We start from the raw sequence: 14771 nt of genomic DNA on the forward strand, positions 1-14771 counted from the left end.
AATAAAGATTACAATCCGACAAAAAAACATCATTAGCAGAGCTTAAAATCGTGAAGTGTGGCCAAGTGGTGCTTTGGTGTCCCAATTTTTTCAAAACAGGAGGGTGCCAAGGGTGTCACACGGACCCTTAGGAAGTGAAGCCAATAACAGCTCAAACAAGAACATAAATTGACAAAAACAAAGAAAACACAAAGTCACGGTCTCACAACATATAATTACTTTTACTTAGTGTGAAGTTTGTGCATGGCTTTTAAAGACTTGACGATGCTCTAGCTAGTGCGAAACACGTGAAGCCTGTGATTATATGTTGTAGGACCGCGACTTTGTGTTTTCTTTGCTTTCATATATTTTGTATGTTGGTCTCTTTGAGAAGAATGGATGAGATTTTTGTATTTTTTGAACAAACGAATTGGATTGAGGACGAAGTGGCATTATTTTTTTGCTGCAGATGCAGTAGAAAATTATAATTCTATTGCAATAACTGAAATTTGGCTAACAGAAGGGATAAAAGATATTGAACTGATAGATTGTATTTAGGACAGACAGGAGCAATGAAAACCTAGGTTTGGTGGTGTACTGTTGACTGTAAAGAAGAAATTAAGGTAGAATCAGTTCAAATTAATGTAAGTTGTGATATTGAATGCTTAGTACTAAAAGTTGAAATTAAACAATTATTTTTATATTTATGTCTTACGTATTTGCCTCCTAATACATGTGATGATGACTATCTAAGGTTTTTTCTAGTTTTGATCATATTTTAGTTATTAGTTATTAAGTTCTTTATTATTAGGTGATTTTAATTTGGCTTTTTATGGTCATAGGGCCTGTGTAAAATGTGATTTATTGAACAATTTTATTGATATTTACAACTTCTTACCCAACACTGCTCCGTACATAATCACATGCAAAGAAGGTTGGATTTAATATTTTGAAACATGAATGTCAACTCTTTAACTAACTGGGTAATTTTTTTTTAAAGAATTGAAATTCTAGTATCATTATATAATGCACTAGTATGATCTCACTTGAAGTATGCCTCTATGATACCAGCACAACAAGACGAATTTAATACTAATATGATTGGCAAAATTCAAAAATGATTCCTAATGTTAGAAGGATGTAACCATGTAATAATTAAGCGTGATACAGACTTTTTAAATTCTTCTGTAAAACAAATAAAGGATGCTTTTAAAACAATTCCAAGTCTGCAAAAGCTTAAGTGCTTAAGTCTTTTAGATTAGTCTAAAGAATTTTATTTCAATTTATAGTGTCTTTTTACTTGTTTTAGTTTTACATTGAGGTTTTAGGCCTTAAGTTTACTACTGAGTAAGCACTCTTTTAATGTAATAACAATTATTTTGTGTTTTAAAGTAGAATAAATGTTAAGTCACTCTCTATTTTAAAAAATAGTTACCAATTTTTAAAAACTGTACTCATACAAATAGTTTTCTATTTACATTAACAATAGATATAGCCGAGCAACTATTCCGATAGGGCCGGAAATTAATAATAAATATTTATATGAATAACATAAGATCTAAGACATATAATCTAAGGGAAATAGAAACATATTGATATTTCCACCGCTAACCTTATTGCTGATATGATAAATCAGCAATAAGACAAGCTTTACTTGCCCTCACAGCCTGTCAATGTCAAAACCAGTGGGCATCATCAATTTAAGGTTATGTTATGTGTGTAGGTTATGTTTGGTTTTTGAAAGAAATATTTAAAAAAAGTGTATTTTATTAATTTTAGGCGCTTTGTAATAAGCCGAAAAGATGTTGAATATTTCACGATTTTGTGGCGTTACCTCCTCACGAATTGCCACACAATTTCTAGGCGTAACAACTAGAAGTTTAAACAAAACTAATCCCTTAAGATGTTACCAAAATGTAATTTGTAGGAAGCCTCAGTTTCTTTTGAAAAACTATATTCAGGTAACCAAATATTTATTAAGTAAGTTAATATACTTTTGTTAACCACCTCAAATCCAATTATCCTGGAGTTTGTGAAATTATCCCATCAAATAACCTTTCTAAGCTATGTGTATTAAATACTAAATATAATTGCAGTTGGAGTTGATGGGTACTGTGATGGATCATTGGGTAATTTTTTACCAAAAACTTTCATTTAAAGAGTAGTATTTAGGTACAACTTCTAAAGCTCTGCAGATACTTGGTTTTATGTTTAGATCATGTCAAGATTTTTTTACTAATACACTGATTCTGTTTTATTGTTTAGAATATGCTTCAGTTGCTCCCGCTTCAGTTGTAAATTCACGAAATTTGGTATTCATGTGAATTTACAACCATTATCATTTAGGGCTTTTTGTTTCATTATTAAATTCATCATTCAGCTCTAACATCTTATTAATAAGATCATTAATTCCTTTGAATAGAAATACAACACTTGATACTTTCAGAAGCTCACTGCAAGTTTTTATATAGAAAGAATATACTGTTTTTATATCAAGTTTTGTTTGTGTTTAGTTTATTATTAGTATTTTCTTATTATTTCAGATGTTTTTATGATCTTGTCTTCGGATTACAGTGTAATTACCTTTATATATTTGATCATGTTTTAAAATTAAAGATTCATATTGCAATGGATTATCTCATATATTATTAAAAAAAAAAAATATTGTTCACTTTTCCAGCGACAACTAAATTTAGCCCACTTAGGAATAATAGGTACTTCCAATCTCAACTTTAAATTAATTACAATTATTTTAATTAAAAATGAGGCAATTTTAATATATCTAGGCAAGTGATTAAAATTTTTTAAAGAGAGCACCTCTCTGACCCTTGAGAGACCTGTTGAGAAGTACAGTTTTTGTAGTTCATTCAAAAAGTGTGCATTATATGAACCGAAAACTAGAATATGCATGGTGCAAACTGTCAATATTTTTTCTTGGATAAAGATGAGTTTGCAGGAAGTTGTCAGGAAAAGTCTATACATTCTTTTTATTATCCTTATTTCGGCAATAAGCACTTTGTTAATATTACTATTACTTCATATAGATCTTACACACATAATACATTTTGAGGGAGGACTTATTTACATAATCTCTCAACTGAAGGCTTGCATGGTTTTTTGATGCCAGTTTAGAGCACAGATGAACATGATTGTTCCAAAAAAGACGACAATTTATATCCGAGAAAACTAGTACTTTCTATACTTTCTTTTCCCTCAATAAAAGCCTTGTATCTTAGTTTGTTCTAATAGAATAGAATTGCATAAATGCAGTTTTTGTGTTAAGAAACAGCCCATTTATTTCACACCATTTGGAAATGATTTACATACCTATTGGCCCTCAAGTACAGTTGTACAAAATCAATTCCACTGACAATAGCAGAGGTATTAGTTACAAAGAGTGATATGTAGCAAATATATAAAAGGCGCAAGCCATTAATAAATGGTAGGAATAAAAGAGGTCCAAGGAAATTTTCTCGAGAGAGACTCCAAAGGATACTTAACCAATCTGATATTACATTTGGCCGACTTCTAACTCATACAACTTAAAATAAATTAATATAATAGTAGAATGAAATGATATTCCTTTTAACCCTTGATTTTAAATTATTTTTAGGGGGCAACCCAAAGAGGAAGTGGCACAATATCCTTAAGACTAGCCTCAGACTCCTCACAAAAAGGGCAAAAAACTATAGGCTATTGGCTGTTGACTTGTAGCGGAATGGTGTTTGTAGCTGTAGTTTTAGGTATAAGCATTTATTATGGCATTTTAAAAAGTATTTATAAAGTTATAGAAGAAGTTGTTAAAAAGACTAGGGGCTCTTGAATATTAAGGATGCCTATTTTAATCAACCTTAGGGAAAAAGGGGTATTATCTGTTGTTCTTTGGTAATAGACTGTAATAATACATTTCTTGGAGGTTTTTTTTAATATAAACTAATAAAAAATAAGCTTAAAACTTTTTTTGGATTTTAATTGAGACAAAGTGGCAACAAAAAAGGTACTGCAAAGGCATATCATTTAAATACCATCATCATAAGTATTTTTTTAGGTGGAGTCACTAGGTTAACAGAGTCTGGCTTATCCATGGTAACTTGGAAACTATTGGGAGAAAAAATGCCCAGAACCCAACAGGAATGGGAAGAGGAATTTCTTAAATACCAACAATATCCTGAATTCAAACTGTAAGTTAAGACTAACTTCTAACACAAGCCAATCATAAAATTGTGTATTTTCTAAAAAGTAAAAACAGAGAAATAACGTTATCAGAGTTCAAATTCATTTGGCATATGGAATATGGGCACAGGCAATGGGGCAGATTGATAGGAGCAGTCTTTTTGTTACCTGCAGCCTATTTTTGGGCTAAAGGGAGACTCACTCCAGCTATGAAAAAGCGAATATTGGCTTTTGGAACACTTATAGGAGCACAAGTAATTCTCATTAAAAACATTTAGATTTTAAGGCGTGCATCCAAGATTCAAATTTGTAGGGCCTAATGGGTTGGTATATGGTGAAATCTGGCCTGGAAGACAGGTTTCATGAACAGAGTGATGTCCCTAGGGTGTCCCAATATAGACTAGCCAGCCATTTGGGGCTGGCTTTTCTACTTTACACATTATTCTTGTGGTCAGCACTTGACCACTTGCTACCTGCAGAGAAAATTAGGATAGACAGTGCCACAGTCCTTAAGGCCACAAGAAAGTTTAGGATGTATGCTCATATGACTAAAGGAATGGTGTTTTTAACAGCCATTTCAGGTAAAATTGAATTGAACAATGTCAGACTATTGGAAACCAATATATTGCTTTTGCAGGGGCATTTGTGGCAGGTCTGGATGCCGGTTTGGTTTACAACTCTTTCCCTAAGATGGCAGATAAGTGGATTCCCGATGATATTATGGCATATTCCCCAAAGATGGTTAACTTTACGGAAAATCCTACTACAGTGCAGTTCGATCATAGGATTTTGGGTACAACCACTTTGGGATTGATTACTGGACTGTGGTGGCTGAGTAGGAAGAGAATTTTACCTAGGAGAGCTTATATGGCTGCCACTGCCTTGGCTGTTGTTGGATATTTACAGGTAACATATTTAGGATATGAGGAGATACATTTTCTGGGAGAAAATAAGCCAAATTACTCTTTTTGGTGTACATGTTAACAGTTATGCTTTTGACCTACTTTTCAATTTTGTTTCAAGTTGTAGTTGTAGAAGTCATTTCAAGTTTCTTCTAGAACAACAAGTATTTATTGTTTTGCCATTCTAGTAATTGGAAATGCTTTGATTGAATTTGATGAATAATTTTTTTGTTATTTATAATTTTAGGCATTGAATTCATTTTTCCTTGGGCCCTTGGACTAAATTTTGTAAGTTTTCCAGGCCTCAGGCTAGTTTCTTATGTCTTCCAGTTATCTGACGTCATTTTTGTGTCTTCCAGGAAGAACATTTATCATATTTTTCACTATTGTAAATGATATATGGCAGATTGAACTTTTAACTGACCATCCCACTGACTTAAATACTCGATTACGAAAGCGACCCCTATCCTACTGACTGCGCCAATTATTTATTTAATATCACAGAGTCTCTCAAAAAACATTCTTCCTTATGCCACCTTAGAGTTAAGCATAAGTGCTACTTAAGTAGAAAAATTTGTAGAATATGCTGGAATTTTAATTTCTGCATTAATTAATCAGACAACATGTGTGTGTCAGTGCTCTGTGCAATTCTATAATTATTGTAAAATTAGCTTTCCTCTGCTAAATATATAAATTAATGAAAATCATTCTTAATATTTCAGGTTGCTCTTGGCATAACAACCCTCCTTACATATGTGCCAGTACCAATAGCAGCCAGCCACCAAAGTGGTTCTCTCCTCTTATTATCGACGGCAATATGGTTAACGCATGAGCTAAAAAAATTACCTAAATAAATACTGATTAGTATCACCCTTACATGTTGCATTTTGTGATAAAAAATTGTATTATTATAGGCAATAAAATGTTTGTTTTCTTACTACCAATTGGTTTTTATAAAATAAAAAATAATGTGCTTGATATATAACACCATAACAACACCTGAACAAAAAATATACAAATATAGGTCCAATAAATTAATACTTTGCATCACATTGGGCTTATAGCAAAGAAAAAAGTCTGGTTTCAATGATCTAACATCATTTTCATCAAATACAATAAAAATAGTTATAATTTTAATAAAACTTATTATGCTATAATAACTCATAAGCTTCTACGTCAGGAACGAAATGTTCCTCTACATGCCTTTGAAATATCACAAAATCGATTTCCTTCCGGAACTCTTTCGAGCACAAGGGACATATTCGATCGTTCGTTGGGGGAGGCTCAGCGTGATTTTGTCTTTGGTTTGGGCTGGTGTTGTTACTCCTTTCAGTTTCGGTACTTTTGCTATCAAATGTTTTCTTGTTAAGGTCACTTGTAGAAGTGCATTTTTCAATCTTAGTCCCTTTAGACAGGCAGCGCTTGCACTGGACTTTATCTGTGAAATTCATACATTTTATAGTACAGTTGTTCAGAATTTTCTGTAACTTTAAAAAATCAATGCAGACTTATAAGGAAAGCCTAAAACCGTAAACGTGTATGCCTCACCCTTTTTTTTGGTAAATTTGACTGTATATTGCTAAGCGATTAGTCTTATAGGAAAATTTATAGAAAAAAAAATTAAAATAATTAAATTAAGTGACAAAAAAGCATGCATGAATTTTTTAAGATGTCAAATGCAGAATGACTGTACTAAAATAAAATAAATAAACATATTCATCATAAAGAAAATGGATAAATTATACACATTTCTCAAGAAGCAAAGTCTAACTCAAATCTACTGAGACTTATCCCTTTAAACTAATGAAATATGTATTCAAGTAGAAAAATATATTATATTCACATACAAAAACCAAATTCAAAAACATGTAAAGTTTAACTTTCTCTCTGAAGGTTTGTAATGATGTTTCTTTGAAAAATGTCAACAAAACTATGATATATATTTATAGCAATATAAGGAAACCTGCTTGTGGAAAATAAAAAGAAGAAATATAATATATTTAAAATTAAATTAAACTCACCTTTAATGTTGAGCATATTTTTTACATTCAACTCTAAAACTGTTTGTTGATATAATAAAGCATCCTTTAAAGTAGCAAGATCCTCCTGAAAAGCATGTATATCCACGAAAGTGTCGTCTTGCAGCTCCTCATCAAATAAAAAACCACAGTTATCAGTAGTCAGTTCACAATTGGAAAAAGTAATTTCTGAAATTTCCGAACACAAGGCATCCAATTCCTTTCTCTGTTTTGAGAAACAATCTGATAATTTCAGGGAAATATCTACTAGTTCCAAACTGATTTTATCATTTTCTTCTAAATTCTTTTGTAGCAGCTTAGTCTGCACTTCTGATTTGGTGAAAGTTTTTGACCTAATCAAGTTGGTTTGAGTGGTTGGGCTAGTTGCTGGGGAGGAATGCTGCAGAAAGATTTTGATTATAGCCATGAATTTTAGCAAGAATTGGTTTAACAAAAAAGAAGTGTTTGTGCAACATTTTTTTACCTGTGTTAAGGTGTCATTGATTTTAGAAAGCTGACTGCCCAAGGATTTATTGACTCTGGTTAGTTTGCTTAATTTGCCCCACAGATCTTGGTTTTCATTGGTAACCATTTTGACTTTGTTGTGTAGTTGTTCTTTTTGTTCTGACAACTCTGCTACCTGTTAAAAATAAAAGAAAAAAATTTTAAAATCTTTCAATAAATCTAAGTTAAATATTTTCAATTTATACACCTTACAGTTAACAGTTGTTGTTAAAATAAGGATTTATCTGATTTTTGAATAAATGACAAGAAAAAAAAATTAGCATTAAATTTAGCGTCAATTGGGTACATATCTAGGTACAACAGATTTGCTAATAAAATATTAAAAAGTTTTGCTGCAATTTCAAAATTTGCAGTAAGGAGATGATATAGACTGTATCAACAATTGGCTTAGTTTGATAGGTACTATAGTAATTTTTAATAGTCATAACTTAAACATGTAATCAAAGTCAAACTTTTAAAAATAATCCTAAGAGACCCACGTTCAATATTGTAATAAAATAATTACTACAAAATACACAAAAAAAAGCATATGACAAGGCTATCTGATGTATAGCTCAGTAAATTAGAAAAGTGATAAGTTTTTTTTCCATATCATAATGACAAGAAAAAAGCAGGTTATCATAAGTAACAGGATAGTACATTAGTACAGGCGCAGATTTATGGGGAAAGATTTTTCCCACTTGAAAATCACAATGACTTTGATCTTGGATGAGATGACAAGACAACTTAATCCTGTCTTTTCTTGAATGTGTTATATTTTAAGAAGTAATAAGAGGGATTCTACAGAACTTTTTTTTATAATACAAATAGCAGATTCTCCAAATTCTATTTACTTGCTCCTTAAGGAGTCTCCAAATATACCAAAGATGTGTCTCTATTAATAGTTAAACCATGCCAATAGTGATCTGAATAGTAAAAGAATAATAAACCCAGACATTATAGGGTGCTTTACCTGTGCTCTTAAACGATCCAACTCATTTAAAGAATCCTTGGCATCATCATTCTTAGAACACTGAATTCTTAAATTCACATTTTCCTCTTCCAATAAAGCGACCCGCTGCTGCAAATTCTTGCATCTGTCTCTCAATGTATGCACTGCAATTTGTATTGCGTATTGGGAGCCTTGTCCATCATCCATTTCATTTACAATTATTAATTTAGTGGTAATTTTAGGGAGATCTTTTGAAAGAATTGATAAAAGTATGTGTGATCGACTTTGAAAGGAAACTGTTTATACAGATAAAGGCCCACCAAAAGATAAACAATTAGATTATTATCTTATTTATGGTGGTTTGCAGAAGATTTTACCTAGTCATGTATCGGATAAAGTATAATGTATCATTTTTAGAGGAAAAAGTAAATATTTGAAAAAAAATATATTTTTTATTTTTGTAAACAAATTATAAACGTCAGCCAAAAAAGTATCGAAGCATAACCTCCAAAATGTTTGATCGATATGTCACTGTCAATAGTTAAAATTCCCATTTGCCCGAATGATTAGGGCTGGGCAAAAATAACCAGTTGTTTGATGCTTCCTGGTTATGTGTTAAGCCCCGTTCATATCAATGCGAATATTTAAACATTGCGCAAATCAATGGAGTTAGATTAGTTTCTCCACAAAGTTATAATAAATTATACATATTTTTTTTTTTTATGGTAAACACAACCACAAGAGGAAAGTCCTATGTCACTCTTGGAGTGGTGCTTGCGCAAAGATATTTGTGGGCATTTATATTTAATCGCTGCAGGTTGTATGCGTCGGGAAATATGTGAGGTGGAAGCCCGTTCCACAAAGAAGATGTTCTCCAGATGAATGAGTCCCGATACAGCGACGTCCTTGGGGTAGGCAGGTGGACTCGATGTTGATGAGCCGCAACTGCTAGACGCCTCCTTCTTGCCGGAACAGCCCTGGGTGGAATCAGGCCTGCCAGCTCAGAGGAGCACTTACCGTGATAATAACGGTAGAATGAACAGAGATCAGCCACCTTTCTCCTGTGCTCCAGACTATCCAGACTCTTTGTCAGTTCTGGTTTGTCGATACGACGAATAGCTCTCTTCTGTATAGAATCTAGCAGCTTTAAACTATGCTTGGGTGCAGAGCTCCAGACATGCGAGCAATATTCGAGGGACGGGCGTATTTGAGCCTTATAAAGAGTCAGTAGCTGTTCTGGTGTATACAGTTTTTTGTTTTGAAAAGCACTCCGAGTTTTTTGGAAGCTGCCCTGGCGATCTCGGCAACGTGGTCATGCCAGGACATGGTGACTTCGACTCCTAGAAGATGTAAAGATGATTTTATTGGCAATGTTTTCCCTGCTATAACCAGCTCCAGGCCATCAACGTTAGTCTTCATCGTAAATACTGCAGCCTGCGTTTTTTTGGCGTTAAAATTGACCATATTGTTACCGCCCCACTCCAAGATTGCTCTAATATCGTTGTTGGTTGAAGCTACTTGTTGCTGCCTAAGATTCTGAGAAGTTGCGGCTGTCGTTTTGGTGGACTTAAATGTGGAAATAAGTGTGCTATCGTTCGCAAAGCTGTAGATTGGATTGACAGTGGTTCCTAGCAAATCGTTGATATATATCAAGAAAAGGGTGGGGGATAGAATGCATCCTTGAGGGACTCCAGCGTTAATGTTAAATTTGTCGGAGAGGCGTCCATCGACGGCTACATGGATTGTTCGTTGTTCAAGAAAACTTCTAATCCAATTCAATAATGAGTTTTGTATGCCGATTGAGGAGAGCTTGGTTAGTAGTCCCTCATGCCACACTCTGTCAAATGCCTTGGAAATGTCAAGAGCGACTGAGCGAGACTCGCCGTGCTTCTCCATGGCCTCCGTCCACAAGTGTGTGACGTAAGCCAGAAGATCGCCGGTGGATCTAAGCTTTCGGAAGCCGTATTGATGATCGCTGATTAGTCTAGATGATTCCAGATATCTTAACAGTTGTTGGTTGACTGCTTTCTCCATAATCTTCGATATTACTGGAACTAGTGCAATCGGGCGGTAATTGGACGGCATCGTCTTCTTACCCTTTTTGGGTACAACTTGCACTTGAGCAGTTTTCCAGCTTGTTGGAAATGAGCCCTGTTTGTACGATGCCGTGAACAGTCTACATAAGGGAGGAGTCAATTCGTCTGCACAACGTTTTAGTACTAGGGCTGGAATTCCATCGGGTGCAGAAGCTTTGTTTGTGTTACGCTTTTAAGAATTTTATTTATAATTCGTTGGGGAAACGAAATTTCTCCCATCGATGAATTCACCCTTGGCAAATATGGCGGTGTTTTGCCTTGCGAGTGCAGAGTAGAATTGGACGCGAAGAGTTTACCCAGTAAGTTGGCTTTTTCCCTTGCTGTTACCGCGATAGAACCATCATCTGCTGTTAGGGGTGGCAAGGCCGACTTAGCAAATCCTTGACTAACGGCTTTCGATACCGATCAGAAAGATCTTGTTCCATTTGGGCAGTTTAGCAATTTGTTTTTGATCCTGTTGTATGTACGTATAATTCACATATGTACATAGTTATTACTTGATCTTTAGAATTCACATTCAACTCTGAGTCCGCTTATGGATTTCCCAACAGTTGTAAAGAAATCCGTTTAAACATCTGGTAATATGCACTCGTTGAATTATCTTTACAAATAATGAATAAGAGTAACTTTCGGTCCGAAACATCGCTTGCATTCGTAGTTTCAAACTGATAGCACATTGGTTTGCAAAGGCAAGATTTAAATTCAATTTATGTAGATAAATGCACATTTATAAGGGTGAACTACAGAGAAAGAAACACACGAACTTTTCTTATTCGTATCTATGATGTGAAGGGTGTTTGTGTAAACAATGAGTAAAGCTGAACACCTTGTAGAACACCAACTCTTTTAAATAGCAACATAAAAAAAATCGCAAGGCCTTTCTGGGGAGCGTGAAGGCCATGAATAAAGTCCAGTGCGCCCTATATATCTATTTGGAATATTTAGAGCAACATCTTCTAATAATTCAGGCAGATTGTATCGAAGAAAATCTAAATTAATTTCACCGGTTAGTCAAGGTGAAAAAAAGGATGGTCCAATTAGCATACCACGCCAGCCCTAACATTTAATGAAAATCTATGTTGATCCTCAGGTAGTAACGCTTGTACCCGTTGATAATGATAAGGTTAATACCATTCTTGTATTTTCCTCTACACTTTACGATGAGAAATTTCAACTTGAGCTCTAGTACCCATTATTGGGTCGTCTTCGACCATTTTTAAAATGTCTTCCCCAGTTTCTAACATTTCAGGTTAAGCAGCTCTTCCAGCGTGACAAGTCATGAAGTCTAATAACTAAATTCACAAACATACGTGGGGTTGGATGATTTCTTAAATAAAACCTTTCCGCATAAAACTTGCCTGCTGCGGCCTCATTTTGTTGGCCTTCTCCATAGGTAAATTATATGACGAGTCCTACAAGCAGTTAAAATAAATGACACAAGTTTTAAAACGCCCTGTATATGAGGACTCTCTCAATTGGCATGTAAAGGATTTGGATTAAGAATAAGTGTTTAAGGACAGTAAAAATGATTCCCCAAATGAATGAAACCCCAAAAATGTAATAAATCTTGTATATTGGATGAACATTACATAAAATAAAATTATACTACAACAGACAAGTACACACTAGGGCGATAATGAGGTTATAAGGATCGGCACAACTGGAGGGACGCCTGTCTTGGAAAAACCCTTTTTTCTTGTCGGCCACGGATGGGGATATTTTAACACTCGCTGTTCGGTCTCCAACACCCCATTTAAATTTATCTAGATGAGACGTGTGATGATCACCGGTTAATCGGTCTTTTAAATGGTCACCTAAAAAATGCAGAGATGATAAGCAAAGTTTTCGACCATTTGCTGTTCTTCTTGTCAATTGTAAATTGCTTCGAATTTGAGCAATTTTCTTTTAAAACTCGTACCTCCTGAGCAATCAAAAAATTTTTGATCCGCTTTATGATTCTTTTCCAGTTTGGTCATATAGTCCATTATAACTTGGTAACCATTCTCATCCCTACTTTTTTTTGTGGAGAAGTTTGTGTGCATTCCTATAATAATAGCACATACAAAAAAACTAAAGAATGCGTCAGTCGAAGAGTTTACCTGAGGGAACTCCGCCTTTTCTTACAGGATTAGCTTTAAAGCTGGCACTAATTCCAAACGTCTCTGCCACCCTGGTTATTATGTATCTGACCATCCATAGATCATCTGCTGCCTTAATGCTTAACGTAGGTCCAGTTAGTGCCTGCCACTGCCCATAAGCTCTCTAATTATCATAAAAGAAGCAACAATTTTCTAATTAACAAGTAAAACACATTTTATATACCTCGGCGGTAGTACCATGAAAATCAATGCCAGCGTAGAGGCAACATCTATAGATACACTCCATTATTTCCCTGCCCACTGCTCTAGTACTACCAAGCCCAGAATAATTTTTTCCTACGTTAAGAAAAAATTAACTACCGTATTGTAGTTAACAAAAAAAATCGAAATATACCAGTCTGCCTTGGCATAGCTCCACAAGGCCACCCATAAGGTCTTCCCTCCGGTCCGATAAAGTAAAATTGCTGCTGAAATCCAAACATCACCTCTTGGTCGCACACTTTGTTCAGCACTTCGATGCACGCCTGTCTGTGATTTGTTTTTGTCGGTTTTTTGTCTGGTGTAAACGTTTCGCATAATACAATTTTGTTGTTTCCTATAAGGAAACACCCTGTTTGTGATTTTATTTATGAGTTTTTTGGGACTTACCTCTTCTGAATGGGTCCGCGTACATAGCAATTGGGACTATGTAATTGTCAGATTTGTTTGCGGGACCTAAGAGAGATGAACATGACAATTTAATTAATATCTATGTGCTAAGATAAAATAGTCATATTACTAAAAAAAGTGCTGCTTCCATCAAAAGTCCAATTAGGACAATCCTTATAAGTGCACGGAATAAAATCCAAAGTCTTTGATCGCATGCGCAAGTCCAGTCCACTACCGTCGATCCAGACATAGGAAATTTGGGTCTTCGGTTCTGGTATTGGCAAACATAAAAATCTAAAATTCATATATAAGATAAAACGGGAGAAAGTGATTTATTAAGTAAATACCGGTCCGCCACTCCCTTATCCAGCTGCGCGTCTGCCGAACAATCCAGGAAGCCAAATTTCAAAGACGTAGTATGGAATAGTTTTTTTAAATTGTGACATTTTACTTTAAAAGGCAGCAATTTTATAGGGGCCATTCTAGCCGTTTGTCTATTTGTCAAAGAAATATCATTCGTGACAATTAAAGATTGTCTCGATGGCAGTTTTGTCAAGTTGAGTTTTCAAACATAGGTAAGATTAGGCATTTATTCCTGGATCGTAATACACCTGGATTATATATAAAAGGTGAATTTTCATGCTTCAGATTATAATACTATCCCTATTTGTGTATGAAGTAATAGAAGACTAAATTGTTACTAAGATTGGAGTCGAGGTATTAGAAAAAGCATTAAAGACCTCTACCAAGCAAACACTGATTAACGGAAACGTATTAAAAAAATTAATCCTACGTATAACTAGTATTATTCTTTCTTTCTTTCGTCTTCATTTTTCATGGACTCGCGTCTTGTCGAAGTCCCCCCAAGCCCTTACTTCAATGAGAGGTGTGCCTCATCACTACATCTGAAACTCATATCCATGCCTATCATAGTGACTTTAAAAAGGGAAAATTGTAACGATTATGTGGTATGAAATATGGTGGTTTTTTATACGTAGTATAAACGTGGGATGTTGCAACTTGCATAATTGATCTTTCTAGGAAGCTCTCATATTCACTTGCGTTGTGATTTTTGCTTTCTTCCATTATAGTGGTAAATTGTTTTTGCTCATGTTGACAATAATTGTGTATTTTTAGATCTAGGTCGAGCTAAGATGATTTGTGCGTTTGTTGGGCCCCTCATTTGCATTGTGGCATGTTGGTATCTCATATTGCTATTTACTTGGTCTATGGTATTAATCTTAGTGTTTCTCTTTAATGATTGATATCGCTATACCTCCATAGCCATCCAATCTGTTTTGTCTTCCTGAGGTGTAATTGTTAAATTTTATTCTTTCTGTTTATTTTATGTGATTTTTTTTTTATTGAAGCAATGTCTGTTTTATGTTTATTTATTAGGC

General features: G+C 34.4%; 3 protein-coding genes across 4 annotated transcripts; 1 reads left to right on the plus strand and 2 right to left on the minus strand.

Annotated features, from left to right (window-relative positions):
* Positions 1–358: 358 nt before the first annotated feature.
* On the plus strand, positions 359–5994 carry LOC126734391 (cytochrome c oxidase assembly protein COX15 homolog). Of its 2 annotated transcripts, none has more exons than XM_050438000.1 (8): positions 359–623; positions 1759–1940; positions 3593–3722; positions 4028–4160; positions 4220–4406; positions 4466–4733; positions 4790–5058; positions 5777–5994. In XM_050438000.1, exons 2-8 carry the CDS (start codon positions 1782–1784, stop codon positions 5906–5908), a joined length of 1278 nt encoding a protein of 425 aa, XP_050293957.1. In that variant the 5' UTR covers positions 359–623; positions 1759–1781; the 3' UTR covers positions 5909–5994. The 2 variants fall into 2 exon arrangements, with proteins under 2 accessions (XP_050293957.1, XP_050293959.1); XM_050438002.1 differs by lacking the exon at positions 359–623 and adding an exon at positions 1656–1698.
* A 79-nt stretch (positions 5995–6073) lies between these two features.
* On the minus strand, positions 6074–9021 carry LOC126734392 (protein spindle-F). The gene is made up of 4 exons (XM_050438003.1): positions 8550–9021; positions 7557–7712; positions 7076–7472; positions 6074–6492 (listed from the first exon to the last, which is right to left on the minus strand). Exons 1-4 carry the CDS (start codon positions 8733–8735, stop codon positions 6206–6208), a joined length of 1026 nt encoding a protein of 341 aa, XP_050293960.1. The 5' UTR covers positions 8736–9021; the 3' UTR covers positions 6074–6205.
* Positions 9022–12180: 3159 nt separating this feature from the next.
* Positions 12181–13903, minus strand: LOC126733885 (glutamine synthetase-like). The gene is made up of 8 exons (XM_050437317.1): positions 13719–13903; positions 13502–13665; positions 13372–13437; positions 13118–13318; positions 12947–13059; positions 12724–12886; positions 12543–12668; positions 12181–12438 (listed from the first exon to the last, which is right to left on the minus strand). The coding sequence occupies exons 1-8, from the start codon at positions 13850–13852 to the stop codon at positions 12230–12232; spliced, it is 1176 nt and encodes a 391-aa protein (XP_050293274.1). The 5' UTR covers positions 13853–13903; the 3' UTR covers positions 12181–12229.
* Between the last annotated feature and the right edge of the window lie 868 nt (positions 13904–14771).

Source organism: Anthonomus grandis, chromosome 3 (genome assembly GCF_022605725.1).
Source record: "Anthonomus grandis grandis chromosome 3, icAntGran1.3, whole genome shotgun sequence".
Classification (NCBI taxonomy): domain Eukaryota; kingdom Metazoa; phylum Arthropoda; class Insecta; order Coleoptera; family Curculionidae; genus Anthonomus; species Anthonomus grandis.